At 41.4% G+C, this 25,947-nt stretch overlaps 2 protein-coding genes across 11 annotated transcripts in view; one reads left to right on the top strand and one right to left on the bottom strand.

The window, feature by feature from the left end:
- LOC149865811 (uncharacterized) overlaps positions 1-8,256 on the bottom strand; it is a 33,720-nt gene extending 25,464 nt beyond the window's left edge. For 3 of the 8 annotated variants that reach the window (XM_090042492.1, XM_090042486.1, XM_090042488.1), the window contains exon 1: positions 7,058-7,564. In XM_090042492.1, the coding sequence (XP_089898618.1) occupies positions 7,058-7,564 (507 nt within the window). Of the gene's footprint in view, positions 1-7,037; positions 7,565-7,773; positions 7,910-8,206 lie in introns of those variants that run through there. The other 5 variants (XM_090042491.1, XM_090042489.1, XM_090042490.1 and 2 more) reach the window with 3 other exon arrangements.
- On the top strand, positions 7,411-25,032 carry DYRK2 (dual specificity tyrosine phosphorylation regulated kinase 2). Of its 3 annotated transcripts, none has more exons than XM_090042483.1 (3): positions 7,431-7,649; positions 7,794-7,921; positions 18,086-25,032. In XM_090042483.1, the coding sequence occupies exons 1-3, from the start codon at positions 7,595-7,597 to the stop codon at positions 19,685-19,687; spliced, it is 1,785 nt and encodes a 594-aa protein (XP_089898609.1). In that variant the 5' UTR covers positions 7,431-7,594; the 3' UTR covers positions 19,688-25,032. The 3 variants fall into 3 exon arrangements, with proteins under 3 accessions (XP_089898610.1, XP_089898609.1, XP_089898611.1); XM_090042485.1 differs by lacking the exon at positions 7,431-7,649 and adding an exon at positions 16,738-16,787 and having other exon boundaries at positions 7,846-7,921; XM_090042484.1 differs by lacking the exon at positions 7,794-7,921 and having other exon boundaries at positions 7,411-7,649.
- Positions 25,033-25,947: the final 915 nt, after the last annotated feature.

A 25,947-nucleotide genomic window follows, 5' to 3' on the forward strand; every position in this document is an offset into this window, starting at 1 on the left:
ACTTGAGTCAAGTTTCCACACCTAAGTTGATGCTTTTAGCAAGAGTTAAAAACATCCTGCTGGGCTGTGAAATAGGAGTTACATTAAAAGGAGCAGCTAATAACAGAAGGGCAGAAGAAAGAATTGGTTCATTAGTGGAACATCAAAACTATTAAAAAAAGAGAAAGGGTCATTAACACCTCTCCTGTAGGACAAAGAGTGTAGAAGGAACTTTTTTTTTTTTTTTAAAACATTTTATTAGAAAAACTGACACTGGGTAGATTACAGTGAGCCATGAAATCAAATGATTCCCTCATTGTTGCCTGAAAGAAATGCTGTTGCCATTGCTAGCGATTGGTTTTAAACTTTGGGTGGATCAGGAGTCAGAGCTATAAAACTGCACCCCCTGCCCCTGCCCTTGTGTACACACTGATCACATTCTTATTTCTGTCTAAATCTCTTAATCTAAAACAGTGGGTTCATTTAGAGCTTGTATCACCCTGAACTGTACTGGGAAGCAGAGGTGCCTAATGATTTTGTGTCTATGCATGACATTTAAATGCCTGGGGAAACATGATAGAGATTTTCCTTGTACGACCATACAGACAAGTTTAGCCAGCGCTTACTCCAATATGTCAACACAGGAGGGAGGCATCATGATCATACTCTTGCTTCACTCACCCTTATTACTACTAGCACTTCTGATAGTGCTAGGTATAGGCAGCTACCTCTGCAGTGCCTGGAGCCATCCAGACTATGTTTTGCACCAGGATGTACAAAACGCAGAATGGAAGAGCTCCTAACACATCTCTTCTACTTCAGGTATTCCCAACCAGAGGAACATGCAGCTTCACCCAGAATGTCAGGATAGTTCCCTTCTTGTTGCCTTAACACAATTCCTGAATACATCTTAATGAAAAAGGGTTTTCCCAGTATGCAGGCTTAAATTTGATTTTTTAACACTTAGTTCACAGCTTTACCCAAAATTTTAAGTGTAAATCCTGACAGTAGATCACATCAGTTAATAATGTAATAGTGGGCCTTGGGATTTACACTTCTTTCCTTAGTTGTAATGAATTATTTTCCTGTTAAGATTAATACATTCTTCCCAGGATCAGCCTGGGAAAAAACTGGGTTGGAGTTCTTTTTGGATTCTGAATTTTTTTGACCCATTATTTTTTACTTGAGGCTCACTGTGGTACTTTTGAAGAGTGATGCTTTTAATGAGCTTTATTGTAGGATATCTAGATTTGTAGTTTTGTAATTTGAGTGCATCCTGTGGGAGGCTGAGCTCCCTCTGCTTCCACTGATTTCAAAGGGAATGAAAAGCACTCAAAACCTTACAGAATTCAACTCTACCTTTTCAAAATAGTGCAGTGTAATAGAGTTCCCTTCTCCCCACACCCTTTACTGGGAAGCCTTTCATTCTTAGTGAAGGGTGGGAGGAGTAAAGATTACATGAATTTCTATTGCTGAGACTGACCCAACCCATGTATGAACAGCTGGTTTTGAAATACATCATAGAAACTGATTCACCCACACAGTGGGTTCAGGAAAGGTTACAAAGAGTTTCTAAATTGGCTTTCCAGGTGGATGTTGAGGGGAAACAGAGACCAAGGAAAGACACTGGATTTAACAAACTGAAACTGTTTGTTACTAGATTTAATTACCCCTTTTGCTTAGTACTTTCTATGTTATTATGTTCGTTCTGATTGAGTTATTAGGTTGTTTCTGATTAAGTTTTTAGGAAAGGTCAGGAGGAAGATGGTCATTTTCAGTCACATCTAAGAGCACATGGCAACATCTTTATCTCAGCCCTTGGAGATGCAGAGGGTGCATGGGAATAGGACAGAAGAAGAATGACCCATCGGAAGAGAATAATTTCCCTTCACCCTCTGTCTTACCGTTCATCTTCTCAGGAATCCATGTAGATTAAAGCTCTATCAACCACTGAGAAGAAACAACCATCTTTAGACATGGAAACCTATTTTACAAGCTTGTTCAGAGGTGGCTGTTGCTAGAAGTCATGGACTTCATAGAAAAAAGGGGTGAGTACCAGCAGGCATGGGTGACAGGCAGCACTGCGGCACAGCTCTGCATGAATTTCCTAGCTTCATTTAGACCCAGAGAAATCCATTCAGATTTTAAAAGGTCCCTGGGATTTGTATCTTTTCTTTATTCTTCTGGTAAGCAATCTCCTGCTGCCCATTCTGATAGAAAGGTTTGGGAGTGGAATCCATTAGGAGAACTTCCTGGGTTTTTTTTTTCTTCCTGCTTCCAACCGAAAATTGATCTTTCAGGAGGAGTTAATCAGGCCTCAAGGGCAGCAGAATGAAGCCTCTCTGTCTCCTTTCCCCCTGCCCTTTACTTACTATATAATCTTTAAACCTTTCTTCACTTCCTTTCTCCATCTTTTTATTCCCTTCATTTTTCCATTTCACCTTCATTTGTTTCTACTTGTCTTCTTGCATCTCCTCTGCTCATTCTCCCTTCCTTCACTGTTTGAGGTATATTAATCTACATTTCATATATGTGGCAAAACAAAGAAACAGGACTTGTGGTAAGGGAGTGGGAGATGAGAATATTTTAACAACCCTTGTGGCAACAGGACATTGACTTCTGTTGTTCTCCTGCTTTACCTGTGGCAGATTAGGGTGCTATACTCTGTGATTGTATGATAGGGTTGACTGTACAGTTTTATGAAATAGTTTGGATAGGGATTATCCTGCCTCAGGCAAGGGGCTAGATTAGATTGGGGTGTCAAACATAAAGCCTGTGGGCTGGATCTGGTCCATGGACCCTCTCTTCTTCCCCTTCCCAGCTCAGATTCCAGAGTGACTGCAATAAGCAGTGCATGAAGTGCAGTGTGGCTAGAGCAGTAGCTGTGCTGCACATGGCCAGACTGCACTACATGTGGTGCCCACTCTGGAACATGCATCACACAGTGCCCACTCCAGCCAGTCCAGGACCTGCACTACATGTGGTGTTTGTAGGTGCCATATGCCATGCAGGTCCTGGACTGACTGGAGTGGATGCCATGTACAGCCCAGTCTTGGATTTGTGGGGGAGGCTACTGTGTATGCATAGCAGCTGCTGCTCTGGTCAAAGTGTGCCTGTTCCAGTTATTCTGGGATCTGTGCTGCATGCATGGATCCTGGACTGGCTGGAGTAGTCACGGGATCAGGTATGCTGGCGGAGAGGTTGGGGAGGGGGGTGGGGGGAGTTTCTGGGAGGGACCTCTGGAGATGATGTAGTCCAGCGGTGTCAAACTTATTCAGCCCTGTTTGACACCCCTGGACTACATGATCTCCAGAGGTCATGTAGTCCGGTCCTTCCAGTCCTACTTTTCTATAATTCTAAGAATGAAGAAAAGCAACCAAGCTGTTTCTGTTCCTACTGCATGATGGACCAGACTTCTGCTGCAGATGGCCGAAGGAATGTTATAGACTGTCCTTATATAACATGCTAATTTTCAGTGTAGCTAATTCTCAGTGTAACTAATTCACTATGGAAGTTAAAATATTTGTATCTGACTCTTTTCCTCTTACATTAGTTTTGTACCAGTCTTACTTCACAGACAGTAGCAGTAGCTCCTGATTTACAGCACTCTAACTGAAAGCAAAATGGGACCCTTTGTCTCCAAATTACTCCATGCAGAGAGCTTACACAATAATAAATGGTAAAAGGAAAAAAAATCTAATATACTTGAGAACAAAGTCTGGAAAAAGAAATGACAAATTGCAATAGAGGGAGATCTGGCACAGAACACTTTCCTTCATCATCTGTGCAAACTAAAATGAATGCACAGACCGAACATTAGTGCTACGTGACTTGGGGGGAAATATAGAGGTTAAGAAAGATCTGAGGTGGAGGGATGGATGGTGGGCATGTCCTGTGATCTGAATATACTGGATGGAAATCTCACAAAATAACTTTAATAATATAAGAAGAAAAATTACTCTTTGTCCTGCAGTCTCATATAGAACCTTGGAACATGTTTTTAGGGCATATTCATGGACCAATAAAACATCCCTTGTTGTATCTTAATGCTATAATAAAAGTAGCAGCTTATGCATTCTTAGAGAGAAGTATGACCGAATATTTGAAAACAGAATAAACTGTGTGCAAGTAGTTTAGCTGGAATACAGTATAGCTGGAGGTTTATGAATGCCAACAAATACTTGATCCTTACAAGCTACTTTAGCTTTGCACTGTATTCTTACCAGTGCTAATGCACTTTCTATAGTTCTATGGCAAGAATTCTCCTCCGCACTCTGAATGTATATATCAATAACAAAAGCGCAGCTTTATTTTTAAAAATTATATTGGAATATTATATAAAACTTCCACTGCAATAGGTATTTCAGTGAGAAAATAATATTTTTGGAGGGGATAATAAAAGATGATGCATATCAGCTTCAGAAAGTAAGACTTGATTCTGCTTACACAAAAGCAATTGGAAAATTTCTGTATATTTCAGTGGGATCAGGGTTCTAAAATAATTTCAAATCAAATCTCGACCTTAGGTCTGTGTCTCTGTTCCACCCAAATCCTGCCATTTACAATCACTTATTTGTAACAGTTTCATTGCAATTCCCCTTTCTATATGCCAGTCTTCAGAGAGGCCATAATTTGCAATTAATACTGATTAAAGGTACTCATTGCTTCTCAAGAATTGTTGATATGTCTATAATTCCTACAGTACCATCACTGTAGCATACTGTGGTATGTTGATATGAAGGCTGAGGTGCTCAAAGATATTTAGAGGCTTAACTCCCATTGATGCTGTTGAGGATCGGAGCCCAAATATACTATTAGGCAATGCAGCATTCATCCAAAAGGATAGCACTCTCCAGCTCTCCTCTCTATGATTTTGCCATTGCTTTCTAAGAGGGGATGTTCTCCTGGTTCTTTCTTTCTAAGTAAAGAGCTGTCAGCCATTTAATAATCTTCACTGCAAGAAGAAATGCTTGAACAGAGGTATCTTCCATTGTGCCTGAAAGTGTTGAGACAGGCTTATCCTGATCCCCAGGTTCACTCTAGACTGCATCAGCCACAGTCACCGTATTGATCAGAACTGTCAAGGTGGATTGGACAGAGTGAGAGAGAGGCTTTAAATTATCTATCTGGCCCACTGGGAACTTGAAAAATTAGCACCAAAATTGTGAAGTGGATACAGAATTGGATGGGAGCCAGTCACTGATGTGATGTGCTCTTTTTTTTGGCCTGCCTTATCTACCAGATGGGGCACTACGTGATGGATCAGCTGAATCTTAATCTATGCGGTTGTACGGTTGGATAAATGAACTGCAGTAGGCCAGCCTTAGATGACACGGGTAAAGTGCACCTGTTAGGGAGACAGACTCTGCCCTATCTTGCTGAAACAGGAAAAAGCCCTATTTGGCTTTTCTGAAGTTTGGATATTTGGAGGAAGCAGTGAGTCCAGAGGAACTTACAACTTTCTCTCCCCTTGACAAACAAGCCAGACACCTTTCACAGAAGTGAAGTCAGAGCTCTTGCTAGTCCTGTGAAGTGTTTCCCTTGTTTCAATATCACTTCTCTCTTATCTGGACTGAGTTTGAGCCAGCTGCATTTTCATCCCAGTACTTATCTGACTTACACTTATCTCTGCCTCCATATATAGGGATGCTGCAGTTCTCTGGACCACTCTTTGGAACTCTAAGGCATTTCATGGGAAATATTCCCATGGTGCTGACTGTTTGGGGGATTTGCTGGTATGAATTATGGGACCAGAGTGGTAGTCAGACACCAGCTTCATTTTGAAAGCTTCACTTTTTAAAAGCTTCATCGGACAGCTGCTGTACAAACAGGATTCTCTTCTAATCAGTTTCCTGCTCTGCCAATAAAAGAAACATTTCCTGGACCATCATAGCTACCACACCACTCCAGACCTATGTAAAAGAAAACTCATTTAGATCACTGAGATAACATGTTACTGTTATTTTTACATTCACAGATGTATCTCAATGTGGTTTCTTTCTATGGGCTGTGAAGAGAGTGTGTGAGGGGCAGTGAATCTCTTTTGTAATAAGGGGAAAGGTCAGCTGTGTGCGAGAAGGAAAAGGTATGGTCATTTTTCTGTGTATGGCAAGAGGGGAAAAGGAAAGTATCTTTTTCTCTGTACCAATGGGGGAAGGAGAAGGGGGAGGTCTTTGTGCATGTTTGTGCCCCTGGCAGTGGAGGACAGAGGGGGAGGGGAAGGGGAAGACATATCTGTAGCAGTGGGAAAAGGAGAGGTTTGTTTTTACTTCCCTGTGAAAGGGGAGAAAGGAAAGGATGTCTGTCCGTCTGCCTACCTATCAGCATTTCATCAACAAATGTACAGCATCCAGAAAGGGGTGAGTGCAGGGGGGAGAGTTCACTAGCTCAATCCCAAACTGGGCAAATGTTCAGATATCAATTTTTCAAACTGACATTGAATCTACAGTTCAAACTGACATTGAATCAGGAATCCTTCTGATTCATGTGATCTCTACAGCATACATAGGAAAATAATAATAATAAAAAAATCCCTTGCTCTGTTAGTCTTTTCTTCCCCCCCTATTCAAATTGAGGCTTTTTTGGTATGTTTCAGAATCTGCTTTCTGTCAGATGTGTTTTTTGGTAAGACTTTGTCCCTATAAATGTTTCAATTTATTTTCCCCTCTGAAACTCTCACCATGGCCCCTGGCAGCTGTTCTTCTCTGTTTTCTGTCTCATTGCAGCTAGTGTTTGTCCTGCTCTGCCCCCAGCCCCATTTCCCCCTTCCCCATTTCTGTTACCCACTCCTGGCCTCTCCCCACTGCTGTCTTCTTGGCCCATGCTCTCAGGAACGACGGGGTCTGGATGATGCCTTCTCCCCTCCCCATTCCAGTGAGGGGGTTGAGGGGGCTGGCTTTTGGGGGGAGGTGCGGGGATACCTGGCTTTTGAGGGTATCACCCTCTAAGATGCAGGCATACCAGGCTTTGGGGTATTGGCCTCTGTGGTGTGGGGATACGAGGCTTTTGAAGGTATTGCCCTCTGCAGTGTGGGGATACGAGGCTTTTGAGGGTATTACCTTCTAAGGTGTGGACGTACCAGGCTTGGGGGCATCGCCCTCTCCGTGACTGAACTGCCTGCCCCTGAGAAAGCGGAGGACGACTTCTCCCCCTCTCGCAGGAGCCGGCCCTTGCCTTGCCCGGCGGAGCCCAGGCGAGCGCGGCGCGGTGCCGGCGGGGCAGAGGAGGGAGTTTTTGCCCGGCCCGCGGGACGCAGGACCCGCCGGCCCCGACACGGGAGGCGGCGGGACTGGGCGGGAGCGGGTTTCCGAGGTGGGAGCCGGCTCCTCGGCCCTGCACGTGCCAGTCCTCCGCGGGACTGGGGGGTCGCTGCTCCGCCAGGGGGAGGAGAGAGGCGGCGGCGCGGGGCGGGGATCGCCCCTCGGCCGGGGGCGGGAGCGGCTCCGGGCGCGCGGGGATGCGCCGGGGCTGGGGGCGCGGGCGGCCGGGGGCTGTGCCCGGCGGGCCCGGCGCCAGGGGGCTGCGGCGGGGCGTCGCCGAGGCCGCAGCCGCCCGGCCAGGCCGAGCCGCCCGGCGCTGCTGACATGCCGCTCCCCCCGCCGGCGCCGCAGCGGCCATGTTAACCAGGAAGCCCTCCGCCAGCGCCGCTGCCGCCGCCGCCTTCCCAGCCGGTGAGCAGCGCGGGCCGCCCAGCCCTGCACGCCGGGCTCCGGGGGGAGAGGGGAACCCGCGGGGCGGGGCGGGCCGGGCCGGGCCGGGCCGGGGTCCCTCCCCTCCTCTCGCGCCGCCGCTCACCGCTTGCTCTCCCCCCGCAGGCCGGGCAGGCGAGAGCGGCCGCCAGCCGCAGCCCTCCCCGGGGCTGGGAGCGCGCACGGCCGCGGGCGCCGGGCCGCCGTCTCCCATCGCGCTGCCGCCGCTCCGGGCCAGCAACGCCGCGCACACGGTGAGAGCCGGGCCGGGCCGGGCCGGGCCGGGCGGGGGGCGCGCTGCAGCCTGGCCGCGGGGCGACACCCCCCTGCCCCCCGGGGCTCCTGGGTTCAACAGGTCTCGTGCGGGAGCGGGGCAACATCTGCTCACATGTGGGCGCACGGTCAGGGCCGCTGAGAAGCTGCTTTGTTCTTGACCCCCTCCCACCCCTCCATGAATCCGTTTTTAGCAGGGATACATGAGCCCTTCCCTCGCCGCTGGGTGATGTGCCAGGGCTGGGGGCTGGGGTTGGAGGCCTGACCTGGAGGCTGCTCTTTGCTCATTGATGTGTCTCATGAACCGCCCCAGCTCTTTCCCGAAGGAAGGTGGCGGGAGGGGAGGGGAGGGGAGGGGAGGGGAGGGGAGGGGATGGGGGGGGTGGTTAGCTCCCATCCTCGCCCAGTCTTGGCCGATCCGCCAGCCATGGGACTTCCCAAACAGGCCGCTATTTCTGGAGGGGTGGGTCTCCCTCTCCTGGGTGGTGCGTGAGCCCCAAATCTCTGCCACGTCCGTCCCTCTGATTGCCTTCTCGGTGGCAGAAGGTGTCCTTATCCAAAAGGCAGCGCTCGCTCCTGCGTTTTGCTTCAGACTAATGATTGCCCGGTTGGATGCTCACATGCTATCTCCGTAAACATATGGCAGAGCTTTACACTGTAATGTGATTATGGGCTGGTGGAAGGTGAAACTGTCTGTGTTCAGATGTCGGCGTTGCAGCAGCTTTCTGCATAGCAGTTGGGATACAGATATCTTACTCCGATCCACTTACCGTAAGAAGAAGCTTAAGGCTTTCATTTTCTGTTTTGTTTTTTTTAATTGGAGATTATATTTAGGATGCTCCATAAGAGAATGACCTGATATTCTACAAATCAAAGATGGGTCTGTGTTCAGCATCAGTATGTTTTACACACATGCACACTCTCTCTCTCTCCCCGCAGACCCATCTTTCATTTGTAGAACATCAGCTCATTCTCTTATGGATCATCCTAGTATACATAGAAATTCCAGGAACAATTGCAGGTTCCTATGGACAAGGTGTATACTTTATCCTATAGTGATGAGCATTATGGTATACATTTATATTTTTACTGGGCATTAGCTACAGAAATAAATTCAACTGGTAATCTATTCCCAGTTTGAGCACACTGGACCCAATTTAAATAGTATAACTGCTACAAGTGCTATATATATCATTATATTTTACACATGCATGCATACATACAAACACACACACATATATGTATGTCATATATGATTATATTTTTATATATATAGCATGTGTATATACTGAAGCTACTTCTGTACAGTACTATATGCCTGTGTAAACACAGAGGCTAAATTTTGTTTGTAGTTTAACAGATGCAGAGCTGGTAAAGTGCTGGCTGAGTTAAAACAATGTGGAGGAAGTTTACATTTTTCTTTTGAAGGAAAATATAAGACATAATAGTAGAAACATAGAAAATGGCCATGCAAGTGTCCTTGAACAGACATGTGCATCCACCCATGGACTGATTTAATGTGGGCTTCATGCAGATATAGTAGTCTTCATGTCTATCTCTGCTTGCTGGCCTAGGATCATGGTGTTGATAGTACAGACCCCTGATGGGTTTTTTAGCAGAAAAGAGCAAGCACAATTTTGTGGCATTTCAGGTCCCTCTAGCTCTCACTGTTAAAATCTGTCTCTATGATATGCCACTTATTTAGCCTTGAGTACTATTTTAGAAGTATTGTAGGCTGCCTCGCTGAATTTCGCAGGTTGTTATTTTGTGGTTGGTAGAAGATGTGAACATAACTTTTTATGGTAAGAATCAGATGTTACATCAGAATGGTGGATTGTAACTTTTAAAACCATTTGGATATGTTGGTTGCAAGATCATCTAGGATCTGCAGTTGCAGTGACCTCCCTTAACACTGCCTGACTGAACTCCCTTTAATTTTATTTCCCACCACTTCCTCAAAACAGAGCCAAAAATGGAACTTCTAATTTTTCTTTCTAAATTGCCTCCCCTCCCACTGTGCATATACTTACATGACTCCCATCACCGTAGTTTCTGTACCTCCCATGCAGCTAAAAATAAAAATAGCAGTCTCTTTCTTTTGCCTTTTAGGAAAAATAGCATGTTTAGTTTTACAAGATGTCTGTGTGCGCATGCATGCGCGCATATCTGAAGAACCTATAGAGGGAAAACAAAGTTGAAGAACTGTATAATGAAAGTGAAGGGGCCCCACTGCCATTCTTAACTGCTTACACAGCTGAGCCATATGCTATAGGTTCAACTTCTGTGAAAATCCTGTCTCGTCTTATTAGTCAGCAGGGTCAGACAGGGAGAGGTGCCTTCCCTCAGAAGGCTGTGAACATCAGGACAGAGATATGGCTTCAATCTCTGTCATGGCAACCTGTGTTGCTAAGCAGACAGACTTAGCAGTGTATTGCACCAGGTTGTGTTGGTTAGTATGTTTGTTTTTTAAGAGCGTGTGACTCCTTTCCTTCTCCATTTTCATCAATACTGCCATTATTTTTCTGGACACTGAAGCTTGAAAATGTTGGAGGGATCATCACAGACTCCTAGTCTTTTTCTCCAAAATCTGCCCTTTCGTATCTGTTTCCTACTTTCAAAATCTTTAGTTCTTGCTTTGTTTGCTGTGAACTTTTTTTTTTTTTACTTCAGTCTTCATCTCATATCTCAACCCTTGTATCCACTCTACGTGCTGCGGCAAAGATAATCTTTGCCAGCTACTCTGCTCATGTAAATCTCCATCCATCTGTGAGTACCTCTACTAGTGTCTTGTGTCTGTCCTCTGCTTCGCCTACATCTCTGTTCTTCCTGTTGCACTCACTCTTCTGCCCTGTACTCTTCCAGTTTCTCTTCCATTATTGCAGTTTTAGTCTCCTCCTGCTGTTTAGGCTGGGAACAACTGCCCTTATACAGTGCACCAAAAGACTTTGTCATCTTTGTTCAAGCCCCTCCTAATATTTCCCTACTTTCAGTTAGCTGTCTGTTGCTCACCAGCTTTCATTAACTCATGCTGTTTGGCCTCAACTCCATATCAGACAGTTTAGTTTACATTTCAGTATAATATCCTGAGTTTCTGAGACTCTTGTGATTGAAAGCTTGTGGATAGCTATGCTGCAAGTTCTGTTTATTCCCAGCACAGGTTTAAACCTATGACCGTTGACAAATACGATACATGTTTCCTTATTGCTTCCGACCCCCCTCATGGTGTCACAAGAATGTTGTGTTTTTTTAGGGAAATATCTGTGAGATCAGAGGCACTCACAGAACCATCGCTCTTGAGGTGAGGTTCTGCTATGACAGTATTTTAAAGCCATTGCAATGCAAGATCAAAGTTAACTTTTCAAAAAGGGATTTGGAGTGGGATGTGTGCCAGAAGTAATCAGTCCACTATGGGTGAATTTTGTTATATTTAATATTGAAAGCAAGCTCTCCAGGGCAAGGACTTTGTCTTCTCATGTGTAAGAAGTATAGTAATTATAGGATCATTATAACAATGGCACCATATTGCTAGTGTGATAATAAACAGCTATTTTTAGAAGTTATAAACATAGATACACTGTTGAATCCATTTATCCCAGAAAAAAAGACTTTCAACCATATGCACACTATAAGTTAAATAAGCTCTGAAGCATGCTACACCTGATACCTATATGCCTGTGGCATGACAGGCACAAAGCAGCTGAAAGCCAAGCACCTGGAACTATCCTAGAGAGCAGAGTATGTTGTGTAACACGCTTTCTGGAAGTGTGCTATTTATTGCCATGGCAAAACTTTCCCTTCCCTAATATTTTTGTCACATCAGACTGGCATGTCTTGTTCTACTGAATGTCTTTACAGTTAGAGCCCCTGTTCATCCTTTGCGTGGTGTGCGTGGTCATTTTTTATTAAGATTCATTTCAGGAATCATTTTTTGGCATTCTGATGACAGCATAAATAGCTGTTTATGTTTTTGATGGACCCGATTGATTGTAAATAATTATAGCTCATTTCTTTGCCTGGGGTGGTTTGCATGAGTACAATTCCTGAAGCTGAATGACTTTAACAAGCAAAGATAGAAAATAATTTCCTAGGTATTGATTACATATAGTCCCTTATTGTTAGGAAATGTCATTAATAGATGGAAATACCAAGGTTTATACTATATCCTACAGTGATGGACATAGTAGAAAATACTGGGATAGAGCTTTACGTTTACTGGGCCTTAGCTACAGAAATAAACTTGACTGCTAATCTGTTCCCAGTTATAGCACACGGGATCCAATTTAAATATAACTACTACCAGTGCTATAGTAATGATTGTAAAATATTTTTCATTCTAAAATCTTGTCTTGAAACATTCATAACATGCTGGAAAAATGGTTTCTGTATTCATTTTTTCTAAGGATGTATGTTTTTTAACCAGTTCTCTCCCCTTCCATAAATGAACAAATGAAGTAGTAAGCAAAATGGCAGTCACATTTTCAGAGTTATGAAATAATAGAGAAAACATGTTTATTTAAATATTCTTCTGTACTATTCTTCTATAGTTTAAATATTCTTCTATAGTTTAAATATTCTTCTATAGTTGATTTTCCCAGATAACTTCAGAAAGTAAATTTTGCAAGTTCAGACATGGTAGCCACATAAAACCAGTTTTGGTGAGAAATTCATGCTTTGATATTTGAGAAGAAATGAGCTTGAGAAAATGATAAACCTTTATAAATATGAATTGAGGGGGGGCAATAAACCATGATGTGAATGTACCCAGGAAGCTATATGGCTGTGCAGCTATTTGGTTACTCACCTGTGGAAGCAGAAGCTGATATTTTGTAAACATCTTAGGTTTACACATTCGTTTTAAAGCCATTTATGTTATGGCTTTAGTTATGGTTCAGGGAACTTACAAGCTCCACTAGTGAATCCAGTGGCGTTTGTAAGCTGTACAAGCTTGGACTTGATAAAATTGTCAGGACCCTGGGGCAGAATTCTGTTTCATTTAGTGGTTGTCCAAAGTGCAGCTCAGTGGCGACGCATAGGAGGTGCCACGTAGGGGGTGCACATGCACCCCCTGACAGCCGGCGTTCCTCAGTTAGGTGGCAGGTGGCCCTGCAAGCACCGCCTGGGGAGCAGGAGCACTGTGACTGTTTCCAGGAGCTCTGTGGCCACTCCCAGCCAGCAAGATCAGCAGCGGGGGCACTTAGGGTACAAACAGGATGTTGCCCATGTGCCACCATAATTTTTTTTTGTTGTGGCACAATTTGTGAGCAAATGATATCCTAGCCTTTTGCCATGCCTCAGGTCCCCAAAAATGTTTCTGGGACCAGAGGTAATCACAGTTTGTGATTCTTTAAATGGGCGGACATTTGTTTGCCCATTGTGCACCATATGAATGCTTTCACACCAGTAATGCTTCCGGATGCATGCCTTGGCAATTCCCCTGTACCAGTGAGGCTCACAGATACATGCCCTGGGAATTCTCCTGCGAGGTATTCTTGTAGCGCATGCATCTCTGCCACTCCTCAGCTCAGGGCCACATCTGTGCAGGGTGAAACCCTGGGAGCAGCATGGGCCCAACCCTGCAGAACGACAGCCTCGGTGGCATCTGTAGATGCTAGCGAAGTGGATCTGTTCTTCCAGGGCACATCCTGGCACAGCTGATCCCACTCCAAAAATAATGTCTGTTTATAGACTTGGCCACAAGCTGCCCTTTGCACATCCACTAGGTGAAACAATTCTGCCCCTATGACCAGAGGCTGAAATGTAGAGGCAAATCCCTGGGGAGACTTCAGTCTTCACCTCTCCAAACTGCTAGGTAGAAGAGCTCTGTGATACTATCTCTGTATTCCACTAGCCTGTGTGAGGGAGGGAAACTCCATCTTATATTTCAGCCTCTGATTGGTAGGCCTGATAAATCTGAAACCCTCTTCAGGTTATTTAAAGGGAGAATAAGCAGTTTCACACCCTGTAGCTGTGTGGCTACTGTGTGAGTAGGTTCTCAAGTTATCTTTCAGCCTTTTCCACTCTGAATATGTCCAGTACTAAATTCTGCTTCCTTACAAGTGTGAGCACAAAGTGCATGCATTGCTGCTATTTAGGATCAAATGTAGATACAGAAAACCCAGGAAGTCCTGGTAATTTCTTTCTGCCCCTTCTAAAAACTATGAACAGCAGCAGCAGAAATGCTGAAGAAGTTTAAAGACTCAGGCAGGCAGAACAGCTTTGTTTAAAATTTGAAGTGTTATTTGCAGTCATGCTCATTGGAAAAAGAATCCCTGCTCACTACCAATGGATGGATAAATTAATTTTGTTAAGACCTTTGTACAAGACAAAGAGTGTCAGTTTGAGGAATGTACAGATTCATCTAATGAAAACTGCAGTGCTTGTTAAATGCAGAAAACAATGAACTCTTATCATCCGGAGAATCAAATTAAGAAAATGAAAATTAATTCAGGTTTAGCACTTTAGTCAATAAATTTCAAAAAAGAGGGTGTCTTCTTTAGCACTGGCTCAGACTAATTGCCCATAAATGTTATTTCCTATTGTTGTCCTAGCTTGTTGATAATGTGCATCATTAAGTGTGGTTAAATTAACGTGCCAGAAGAAACTTTGACTTCTATAATTTCTTGGCTTGGGTTGTTCCAACTTGTACATTGCAGAATTTTTGTGCTAGTCTTATCAATATAGTCTTCCTTATGCATTTAATCTTTTTGCTCATCTCCTTCCAGAATCAAGCCAACTCCCATTAAGTGCATTTGGTTCTTATAGTTTCATAGCTTGTAGGGTTGGAAGGAACCTGAGCAGATCATCGAGTCTGACCCCCTGCCATGGTGGGAAAGAGTACTGGGGTCAAACAACTGCTCTGAGGACTAAAGTCTTCTTTTTGGCTGAGTGAGAAGAATAGATGTAGAAGAACAGGGCGCTCTTCCAGGAAATGCCAAACAAATATTCTTCAAACTTGACCTGGAGGAATTGCCTTTAGGAGTGACAGAGCACTTAAGTTTCCTTGAAGGCTTAATTCCCGGTGTTTCTGAGATTTCAAACAAGGGAGGCAATTAGTGTCAATATTCTATATATCTTCACTGTGCTTGAATGTTTCAATCTCCTTTGCTTCGAATGTTAGCATGTCATAACATTTCTTGCAAGATCAATCAAATTTGATTACCCATGCCCAAATGACTTTGCAAATAAACATATGCAGTTGAATCACAGTGATGAAATAAAACAGGTCTGTTATTAGAGCTGATTCAAAATGGATGCGGAAGAACAGTAAGCTCAGCAGAAACAACTCCCAGGAACTCTGGAGAGTTTCTTTGTTATGCAAACCTCAGATGGACAAACTGAAAGGATATGATCAAAAACGTGTAGATAGTGTCTAGGTTTTTCTATTTGCGGGGAGGGAGGGCATTGAAGAATTATTTTATTAAAAATGTCTTTGTCACAACACAGTAAAAACTGTGAATAGAATCTGACAGTATGGTATAATCTGCTCTAGATGGACAGACTTTCTCATGGGGGAAGTCTGTCATTCTTTCGTAGTTAAAACAGCAGACTTCGTTGCCTGAAATCAGAACCCACTCTAGTTATTTGTGAATTTAGTTTTAGCACATTTTTTAAATGATTAGTGAAGTAGTTTTTTTTTCTTTGGTTGCAAGAAGAGAAAATGAGAATCAGATATGCAAGTGTTCTTACTCTAATGAGGTTCTTCTGCATAATAGTTTCAGTGAACTTGTGTGAGTGATTTGGCATCAATACTGCAGCTGGTATATCAGGTGGAGAGATAACAGTAGAATTCTTCTCACACTTGTGTAAGACCAAACTGAAAGAAAGGAGGGTTGTTTGTATAATGGTAACATGTGGCCCCAGCCACCAGTGGTACTCCGTTTTGTCCAGAGCGATGCTGTACAAACATCTAGCAGGAGACATTCTGCACCCTGAACAGCTTATATTTTAAATAAATAGGCCAAGAGTAGAAGAAAGGAAAGATTTTCTCCCATTCTGTCAATGGGAAACTGAGACACAAAAATATTTAAATGTCTTGCCTGTGTTTACACAGGAAATATGCAACGAAGCCGGAAAGTCAATGGATAGGGATATATGAGATATATCTGAAAAACCTCCCTCTTTCCTATTAGTGGGAAGAACTCTAAGATGCTCTTGGTAACACTTGACCATCAAGACATTCGTCAGGTCATTTTTATCCAAAACATTAATGGGAGAGAGGGTAATTGGCCAAAGATGACACCCTTATTTTGCTTCTTTCCTGCCAGTATACTATCCAAGACATGCTAAGAAGAAGACCCTGTATTTTAGTTTGAAAAATATTTTGAACTGAATCCAGTAGTGAGCAGTTGTTTACAATCCATGGCTTGGTATCACAGTTGTGAAGTTACCTTAAAAAACTGATGCACTGGTGATTTTTTTTGTTGTTGTTCCCATTTTTGTAAATGCATCTTCAGCACCGGTCAGTCCCACAGCTATAACTTCACTTACTTTCTTGTGAATTCTTTGCAGTAAATTCATGTAGAAAATTCAGGCCTCATATAGTCATACCTAATATTTCTAAGTTTGCCACATATGGTCAAGGAGCCAAGAGAATGAGTTTAAGTTCCTAAGACCTGTTTTTTATTAATGCCAAGAACCTGCAGCATGTACACAGGAGAGCATTCAGAGTTGTGACTATTCACACTTGTTAGGTCAGGCCCTAAGAGCCAGAGTAGCTCCTTGTGTAACTATTGACTGTTACCACCATTGGAATCCATAGTTTCAGTAAAGCTTAGTTTTATTACTCTGTTATTCTCAGATTCATATGTGTTCCCTCATTGGCTTCAGTGAATTACACAAAGGATAAATGTAAGTTAAAAAGTTACAGAAAAATTATTTTTATGTTAAAGATTTAAATTTATACATGAAATTAATGTGTTTAAAACTGCTGCAATCCTTTCTTAGGGACAGAATAACTATCCTCTGCATAGAATAAATAAGGAATTCTAATGGTGTCTATTTAGGTGACAGGTGTATGCTTGCATATTGTTTGCTTCTCTTTACAAAATGTGGTAATGCACACTAGTTGTTTTTACCCTTCAGTGCTTCAGGTCTTTTATTGTTTGAGATCACTGAATGCTCATGTTTGATCTATAATTAAAACTAGAAAACCAGACCTATTTTCTAAATTACAGAAGTATCAGATTGTGTTTTCTTTTTTTTTTTCTCTGTACCATGGCTAGTACTTCATGCTACCTAAGTGCTATTGTAATAGGCCTTGGTTTGCCAAATTGCTTAAGCATACACTTAGGTCCAGTGAATAAAAGCTTTGCTGAAAGAAGGCTGTGGCATTTCCATGTGTTAAACTTACTTTCTTGGATTTTTATAACTTCCAGATTCTTTCTTTTTTTTAAATGTCAAAGCATATTCCTTGTAGCTTAAAATTATATGTAGCAGCTGGTTTCCTACTGCAGGCCTGTCCAGCCAGCAGCCCATAGACCCCTGCAGCTGTCCTCATGGGTGGTTGGTGTGGGGGGTCCTGTGTGCTGCCAACACTGCCCGTGTGCCAGGCAAGGGGGATTCTGCAGGGCCATGTCATGCCCACATGGTAGGAAATGTGGGGGACTTCCTAGGGGGTGGGGGTGGGGGAGGGGCTGTGCACGACCGGAAGATGGACAGCCCTGTCCTACACCAGATTTTGAGTTACAATCCTAATTGTTATGAATTTATACTGAAAGGGAACAGAAAGAGCCTTATCAGTAGAATTGCTGGCAGGCATAATGTGAATCTCAGGCTTAAGTCAAACTGCTACTTGTATTTTGTAGCGTCAGGTTTAATTTCCCTCTAACATACTTCTTGATATGACTGGACTATTGCCATACCGATTGCCCAGAGAAATACTTAGCTTATGGTACTACCACATCTTTGTTGCAAACCTTTAATTTAAATAGTCGTGGGAGAGGGAATCTTGCAAATGCAGCCAGTATTGAAAACATCACGACATATTGATCATACATTAACCTAACTATAGACAAATGACTTTTAGAAAAATGGTTAATAGAAATAATTCTGACATAGTGGGGTGGAAACATGGGGAGTTTTGGAAATCTAGATCCTTCAGTTCTATGTTCTTTTTTTAATTGGAAACATATTGTTTTGAATTTTAGGCTGGAGGTAATAAGCACACAATGAATGAGCACCTACATGTTGGTAGCCACGGCCAGATCCAGGTTCAGCAGCTGTTTGAAGACAACAGCAACAAGAGGACAGTCCTAACGACACAACCAAATGGACTTACAACAGTAGGCAAATCTGGATTGCCAGTGGTTCAGGACAGACAGCTGGATAGTGCTCACAGGCGACAGGGGAGCTCCAGCTCTTTAAAAGCTACAGATGGAACAGGGAAGGTAAAAGCCTCCCCTATGACACCAGAGCAAGCAATGAAGCAATACATGCAAAAATTAACAGCCTTTGAACACCATGAAATTTTCAACTACCCTGAAATATACTTTTTGGGTCCAAATGCAAAGAAACGGCAAGGCGTGATTGGTGGGCCAAACAATGGTGGATATGACGATGACCAGGGGTCTTATGTGCAAGTACCCCATGATCATATTGCATACAGGTATGAAGTCCTGAAAGTAATAGGGAAAGGAAGCTTTGGGCAAGTTGTAAAAGCCTATGATCACAAGATACATCAGCATGTGGCATTAAAAATGGTGAGAAATGAAAAACGTTTCCACCGCCAAGCTGCGGAAGAAATCCGAATTTTGGAGCATCTAAGGAAGCAAGATAAGGATAACAACATGAATGTCATTCATATGTTGGAAAACTTCACATTCCGCAACCATATCTGCATGACATTTGAGTTGCTGAGTATGAACCTTTATGAACTAATAAAGAAAAACAAATTTCAGGGCTTCAGCCTGCCTTTGGTTCGCAAGTTTGCCCACTCAATTCTACAGTGCTTGGATGCTTTGCACAAAAATAGAATCATTCACTGTGACCTTAAACCAGAGAACATTCTCTTGAAGCAGCAGGGTAGAAGTGGTATTAAGGTTATTGATTTTGGCTCTAGTTGTTATGAACATCAGCGTGTCTACACTTACATTCAGTCACGGTTTTACCGTGCTCCAGAAGTGATCCTTGGTGCTCGTTATGGGATGCCTATTGATATGTGGAGCTTAGGTTGCATTCTAGCAGAGCTTCTAACAGGTTATCCACTCTTGCCTGGAGAAGATGAAGGGGACCAGCTGGCTTGTATGATAGAGCTGCTGGGCATGCCCTCCCAAAAACTGCTAGATTCATCCAAACGAGCCAAAAACTTTGTAAGCTCTAAGGGTTATCCCCGTTATTGTACTGTTACAACTTTGTCTGATGGTTCTGTAGTGCTCAATGGTGGCCGTTCCCGGAGGGGAAAATTGCGTGGCCCACCGGAGAGCAGAGAGTGGGGGAATGCATTAAAGGGATGTGATGATCCCCTCTTCCTTGACTTTTTAAAACAGTGTTTAGAATGGGATCCTGCTATACGTATGACGCCCAGCCAGGCTTTACGTCATCCCTGGCTTAGGAGACGTTTGCCAAAGCCTCCAACTGGGGAGAAGACATCGGCAAAAAGAATAACAGAGAGCGCTGGTGCTATAACGTCAATTTCCAAGTTACCTCCAACTTCAAGCTCAGCTTCAAAACTGAGAACTAATTTGGCTCAGATGACAGATGCCAATGGGAATATTCAGCAGAGAACAGTGTTGCCAAAACTCGTTAGCTGAGTTTGAAAACCCCCACTGCTGGTTATACAAGAGATACTACATGGCTGAGCCTTACTCATATGAAGAAGTAGCTCAGATTTCTATTTTTATTTGCTCAATAACTTTATTCATTTGTATCTTTCAAGCACTCATTTTAAATGTAAGAAAAGTTGATTTTCTTTTTATAAAATATGGGGACGATGCTTTAAGTTTTTGTACTTCTTTTTAAAAATGTTTGTCTTCTAAAGTACAATTAGCCTTACTGTAATTAGTGTGGCACAGTAATAAACATCAGTGGCAGGCCACTGGTTACAACGTGATTGTCATGCATTACAGCTTGGCATCAAAGATGTTAACCTTTCTTTCCATGGTTTGGATTAGTTTTTCTTTAGGATAATTTTGTAATTCTCTTCCATACTTACAGATGATGGCCCCAATTTGGCAAAAAATGAACGTGTGCTTGACTTTGGTTTGCTTGGTTTGTTTGAGATTACTCAGATGAGTAGTTTGACACCTGGGTAAGCACTTTCAGAATTGGGGCCATAGCATCTAATATTGTCATTTTCTCCATGATGTTTTGAGGAAGCTGAGACTTCATAATGATACAGCCACATCCTAGAGAATTTTTAAAAAATGAGACATAATGTTAATGATTAAAACAAATGTGCAGGCATCAGTGCAAAAAAAAATTGCTGGGACTAAAAATACCATATTAGCATTCATACCGTGTATTAAAAGGAGAGGAACAGACCAGTGGGAGGATGAATGAGGGTGGGATTGTATGTGTTCCTCTAAATCTTAATAAGACAGATGAGCCACTTTCTGAAGATGAAGAAATGTAAAGGAAAATGTTTTGCACTTAATTTCAGGTGTACAGCCAACATCGCTCCCTTTTGGTTTCTTTCTTTTTTTTTCTCCTCCTATTTTCTCCTCTCTGCTTAGGTGAAGCCAGGGCTCTCTACATCACATTTGCAGTTGTTGTCATCTTTATACTGTACCTCCCAGACTGTTAATGCTACATAGATTTCACAGATATTTTTTTCCAGACAATCTCTAGTTGATGGATTATGACCTCATTGGTACATTGTAACCTTCTGATCAAATCTGTATGCAGGGACAAAACACTTTTTTGCTTTTCTAGAGAACTACCATGTGAAGATTGTTAAATCTTAGCATGTTAATTGCATCCTCCGTGGATGACATCAGCTTAATTGGTGGAATAGCTGGTACATCTCTAAGGGAGAAACATCAAGGGAAAGTTAAGTGATTTGAATTAATCTTTAGCATGATAGCTGAAGAGAACCTTGAAGGAACAGTAGAGATTTATGTTGATATGTGTGTGTGTGTGTGTGTGTGTGTGTGTGTGTGTTTGTGCGCACGCGCGCACATGTATGTGTTTTGATTGCACTCATGGAAAGAAAGTGGTCCTAATCAAGGGATGAGAACCAGGATTAAGTAAGAATTACTGTGCAGTGCAACATTTTTTAATAAAACTGTTTGAAACGTAAAATCAGTATTAAATCATATGCAGTGATAATAATCTACATTGGATTGTGAAGGACATGCAAAGGGAATTTTAAGGAAAGTAGAAAATAATCTGGAAGGGTTTGTGGATGTTTGTGGAATGAGTGACATTAGGATGGATTTCATAAAACTTCAGTAACTTTATTATAAACAATGTTTATGTGCACAGATTTCACTACGTTACTTGTAAAAATGGTTAAAAATACTTAAAGCACGGTCCCCAGAGAGGCTAAGAAAGTTTCCGGTTAAATTCTCTTACATATTCATTGAGATTTTCACTTTAAACTTAAATTGCTCTTAATTATTTTAATTTAACTTAAGATTCTGGGGGTGTGATAGTAATAAGAAAAGATAGAACTCTCAGGAAACCTATAACTGTTTGCCAAAAAGTCAATACATAAAGAAACCCCAAAAATAATTTGTGAAAAAGGATGATGTTTATTAATTGCTAACTTTAACATTAGAGCTTTGATAAACTAATGTTCTTACTATTTTTTTAAATTAGAGTTCTCTGTCCCAGTGTTAAATGTACACAATTTTATACAGTGTGTGTAAGTGCAATATGTAAGCTTTTATGGAATCATGTTCAAAACTGAGATACAATAATATAACTAAAATAAAAGTGGCATTGTAATCCAAATATCCATTAACTTATGATTGGTAATTTCTAGGTCTAGAAAATAGACTTCTAGGCCTATTAGCTTTCATATAAAATAAACATATTAGATTCCTATGATAACTATATTTTTCTGCAGTAACTGGGATTCTCCCCTCTCCCATTAGCTGTTTAGGAAATTCACAAATGTTAAAGCATGAAGATTGCATTATGAGGGAAGGAAATAGGTTTTCCCCATCACATTTTTGTTCCTGGTTTCAGTGTAAATATAAGGAGAAAACATTACATGATTAATGGGCTAAAACCACTACATTTTCTGTTTCATGTAACCAGTTCTTAAATGCCAATAATGCATTTGTGATTGACTTTATTCGTGAATGCTACCGGAAACTTTTAGGCCAAAATATAGTGTGCAGAGCTATTTTTTTAACCCAATGCATTGAAACTTCAACTATACCTAAAGAAGCAGCTATGTTATGGTTTTTAGTAATCTAGCTGCTTTTTATTGTAGCTTATTTCTAAATGTAAAAAAAAAGGAAAAAGGAAAAGGATGTTGCCTCTTGCTTTGATGTGATTTTATTATAAGGGCTCTGATAATTAGGCACATAGAAGTTGGCTTGGAAACAGTGCTTAGTCTCACATGTAACCATTGTCTAGGGATGTCTGAGCTATTTTCAGATTTAGTAATAGCACAGTGTTGTCTTGTCTTTGATTGCAGTCTCTTTTGGCTCAGTTACTTGCACCACTGGAGTGTTCATTACCACTTAAGTGTTTTGGAACAACAAAGTGATGCAAGATGTGTAGATTAACAATAGAGGATAAATTGTGCCCTTGGTGTTAACAATGTGCCTTTTGTTATAAATGCCATGTTGTAGGGCATGCATTGTGGCCTCTTTAACCCTTTGAATACTAGATAGTGAGGATGAAATCTATTTTTAAATGCTCTACCTGTCTTAAAAACATCCTGTACTTTTTCAAGGCCTTAATAGATACCATAAGGCAATCATACTACTATGCTCGATAGAACACTCTATTCTTGTAGTAACTTCCATGTTGCGTAAAGGGGTTAAAGATGGCACTTCCTCATTGGTTGTACCTTAACATCAGACTGGTTTTTTTTAAATACATTTTTGTTACGATAACACTAGAACGAAATCAACTGTATTTGTAAAAATTTACCTCAAACCATTTAATTTTATAGTGTGATTTAATCCCAGGGCATTTGGTATGAACCAAAGTGCATTCCTTTTATATGTGCCTGGCTCTAATAAAGGTGGCCAGGGATTTTTACAATTTGGGTGCAAGGCACTTAAGCCACTTTTAACTTGATAGGTGGTGTGGAGTTCTAAATGACTCCCGGAGAACGTTAACACACTTTAGGCATAAGTAGCATTGGGCAGTATTAGAATCTTTAAGAAGAGCGTGTATTATTTGCTACTCTCCATTTGGTAATATATATATTTTTTTCCATCAATGATGTTTCCAGTAAGTAGGAAAAGAACACTTTGTTCCATGTTGGTAAAGATTTTAATATTGCCCAACTTACTGCTCCGGTAGCATTTAAATAAAATATACATTTGTGAATTATTGTTTCTAGGGGCTTGTACATCTCTGCTACAAATTGTAATTAAAATCTCAGCTCAACTGCTACAACTGTCTAAGCAGTAGCTTGGGTTTTTATTGAGCAACGACTTAGACACGTGACTGTAATATGCTGCAACTGTGTGTACTGAAAACGTGAAAAACGATTGAATGTTGACTGTGTATATATGTATGTATAATTTTCTGTGAGATGCTGCTGTCGCCACTTAACATTAAAGATGTTGTAGTGGATTTTAATCCTAGTGGCCAGTTTTATGATACTGTATGTATTGTACAGCTGATGACAGGAGTAAGACTGTTTTAGTGAATATTTGTTACATTTTGTTGTTGTGGCCAGAGATCATTTCAGAATAAAACTTTATGTCCTACTTTACTTCTTTCCACTGCAGTTTGGATTTTGTTTGATCATACAGGTCCCTCAGATCATTGGCATTTCTTAACTAGGTAAAGCCTGATGGTATACACCTTGAAGTTAATAACCAAGCTCCTTGTACTGTAACCAGGAATGCAGATGCTTAGTGAGATCTATATACAGTATATACGTATTGATGGATGCAGCCTGTTTGGTTCATTTATGTTTAGACAATATCTAAAGGACAGGACAGGTCCATCAATAGCTGTTAAGAGTCAGGGATGTATCCTCTAACCTCCCCAAATCAATGATAGTTGATGGCAGAGAGGGTATAACAGGGCTTGGTTTACATTAGATATGCCCTGTACTTCTTCTTCTTCTTCTTGCAGTCCCTCACAGTCAAGGATGAATGCCTTCCATGACTGTGTTATCTGTGTGTCCAAAGATGGCTGATGAGGAGGACTTAGCCATCTCCTTTATCCCAATAAAGCACCACCTCCTTGCCATGGTTGGAGACAGGATACTAGTCTAAATGGACCTTTGGTCTGACTCAGTATGTCTTTTGTATTCTTACTGAAACCTTTGAATGTTGCTCAAATGTTTCTTGGCCTGAGTTTTCTAATGTTCATCTTAGGTACCAGGGCTTAATTTTTCTTTATTCTTTTAAACATCAAGTTGTTGCTACACTTTGAAGGAAACAGGTCTTCAGTAAGAGTTTTGTCTATATAAGGAAGACAGAATTTAGTTTTCAGTTTCTTTTAAAATTTAAAATAATCATACATTTCTATTGTCAAAAATCTTTTATTGAAATCAAGCCTTGTACTATCTTTTCATCCAAACTTCTGTAAAATAAATGAGATTCCTAACTGAGGGAACTGGTCAACATGACAACCACAGCAATATTGATACTTGCTCTCCAGTATTTGGCAGAGTGACAGGTAAACAGACCATATTGTCAGTATTAAATAGGTTCATTGAACTAAATTCTGCTTGCAGTAAAGTTGGAATAAGTCCAGAATAACTTCATTATTCAATACCAGATTCTGTGGGTCCCAATTATATTTTATTGGCTAAATTTTCCCAGTTATGCCAGTGAAATCTAGAGGATCTTCCCTGAAGAATCACACTTCACAGTGTTCTTTTTTCAACACGGATGGGGAATTTCTGCAACAGATTTATGTAGTTTCTTCAGGAAGGCCCTGCATTCTTAGATATGTGTGTACTGATGATAAACCAAGTATGCGTTCCCACATCTTTAGCTAACTATCCTAAGAGTGAAAATAAATATTTGTAAATAAAAACCAGACGTGTCTATCATATTTTCTGAGTTCAAGACAGATCTTGAATAAGGATCTGTTACGCTGTATAAGGATAACCTCTCTGTGGCTACTCCTTTCTTTGCAGTATTTCTCTTGGCCAGATAATCACGGTGTTCTATCATGACCGAGAGCTGGAGAATTAGTGATCCAAATAAAGAATATGAAGAGCATAAATATTTACAATCTGATACAGAATAATATTCCTCAGTGGCACTGCTTCGTTCATTTTAAATCCCTTTCAGGCTTTCATTTTTAAGACCTTTTTTCCATATAGAGTTGTTGCTTATCATATCTGAAAACATGAGCAGGCAAGCTTCTGATCTGTTGAGGCAGCTGTGGGTGCAAGGCACGTAAGCCACTTTCTATGAGAAGGGATTGGATGTGCAAAAACCAGAGAATTAACAAGAAGTTTGAGGTAAGTGTTTCCTAGAGTGAGGAATGTGATATAACAAATTATTTTGGTTTCACTGAAGGATCGAGTAAGATTACAATATGGTACTGAGAAAGGAGTCACTTAAAAGTTATTTAAAATGTTTGAAAACTATTTAGGACTAATTTAGTATAGTCTAAAGCTGTCTTTAAAATCAGTGTCACTCTTCTCTTTTGAAGCTTGTCATTTTAAACTCTTTGCTAATTAAAAGATAGCTTTCAACCATGATTTTTATGCCAAACTCTTATAGCATTGTTACAATTTTGCTTTAAAGATGTAATTGCTATTCAAGTAATGGGAAGAAAAGGAAAAGATTTGTTCTTTAGTTTCAAGTACTGCATAACCATGACATCAAATGATAGGAAAGAAAAAAGAAGAGCTAGTGGATTTGGATTCTATTGCCAGCTCTGTCAAAGACTTTCCTCTTGCTCTGGAAAA

Source organism: Crocodylus siamensis, chromosome 4 (genome assembly GCF_052110815.1).
Source record: "Crocodylus siamensis isolate JL-2025a chromosome 4, ASM5211081v1, whole genome shotgun sequence".
Classification (NCBI taxonomy): Eukaryota; Metazoa; Chordata; order Crocodylia; family Crocodylidae; genus Crocodylus; species Crocodylus siamensis.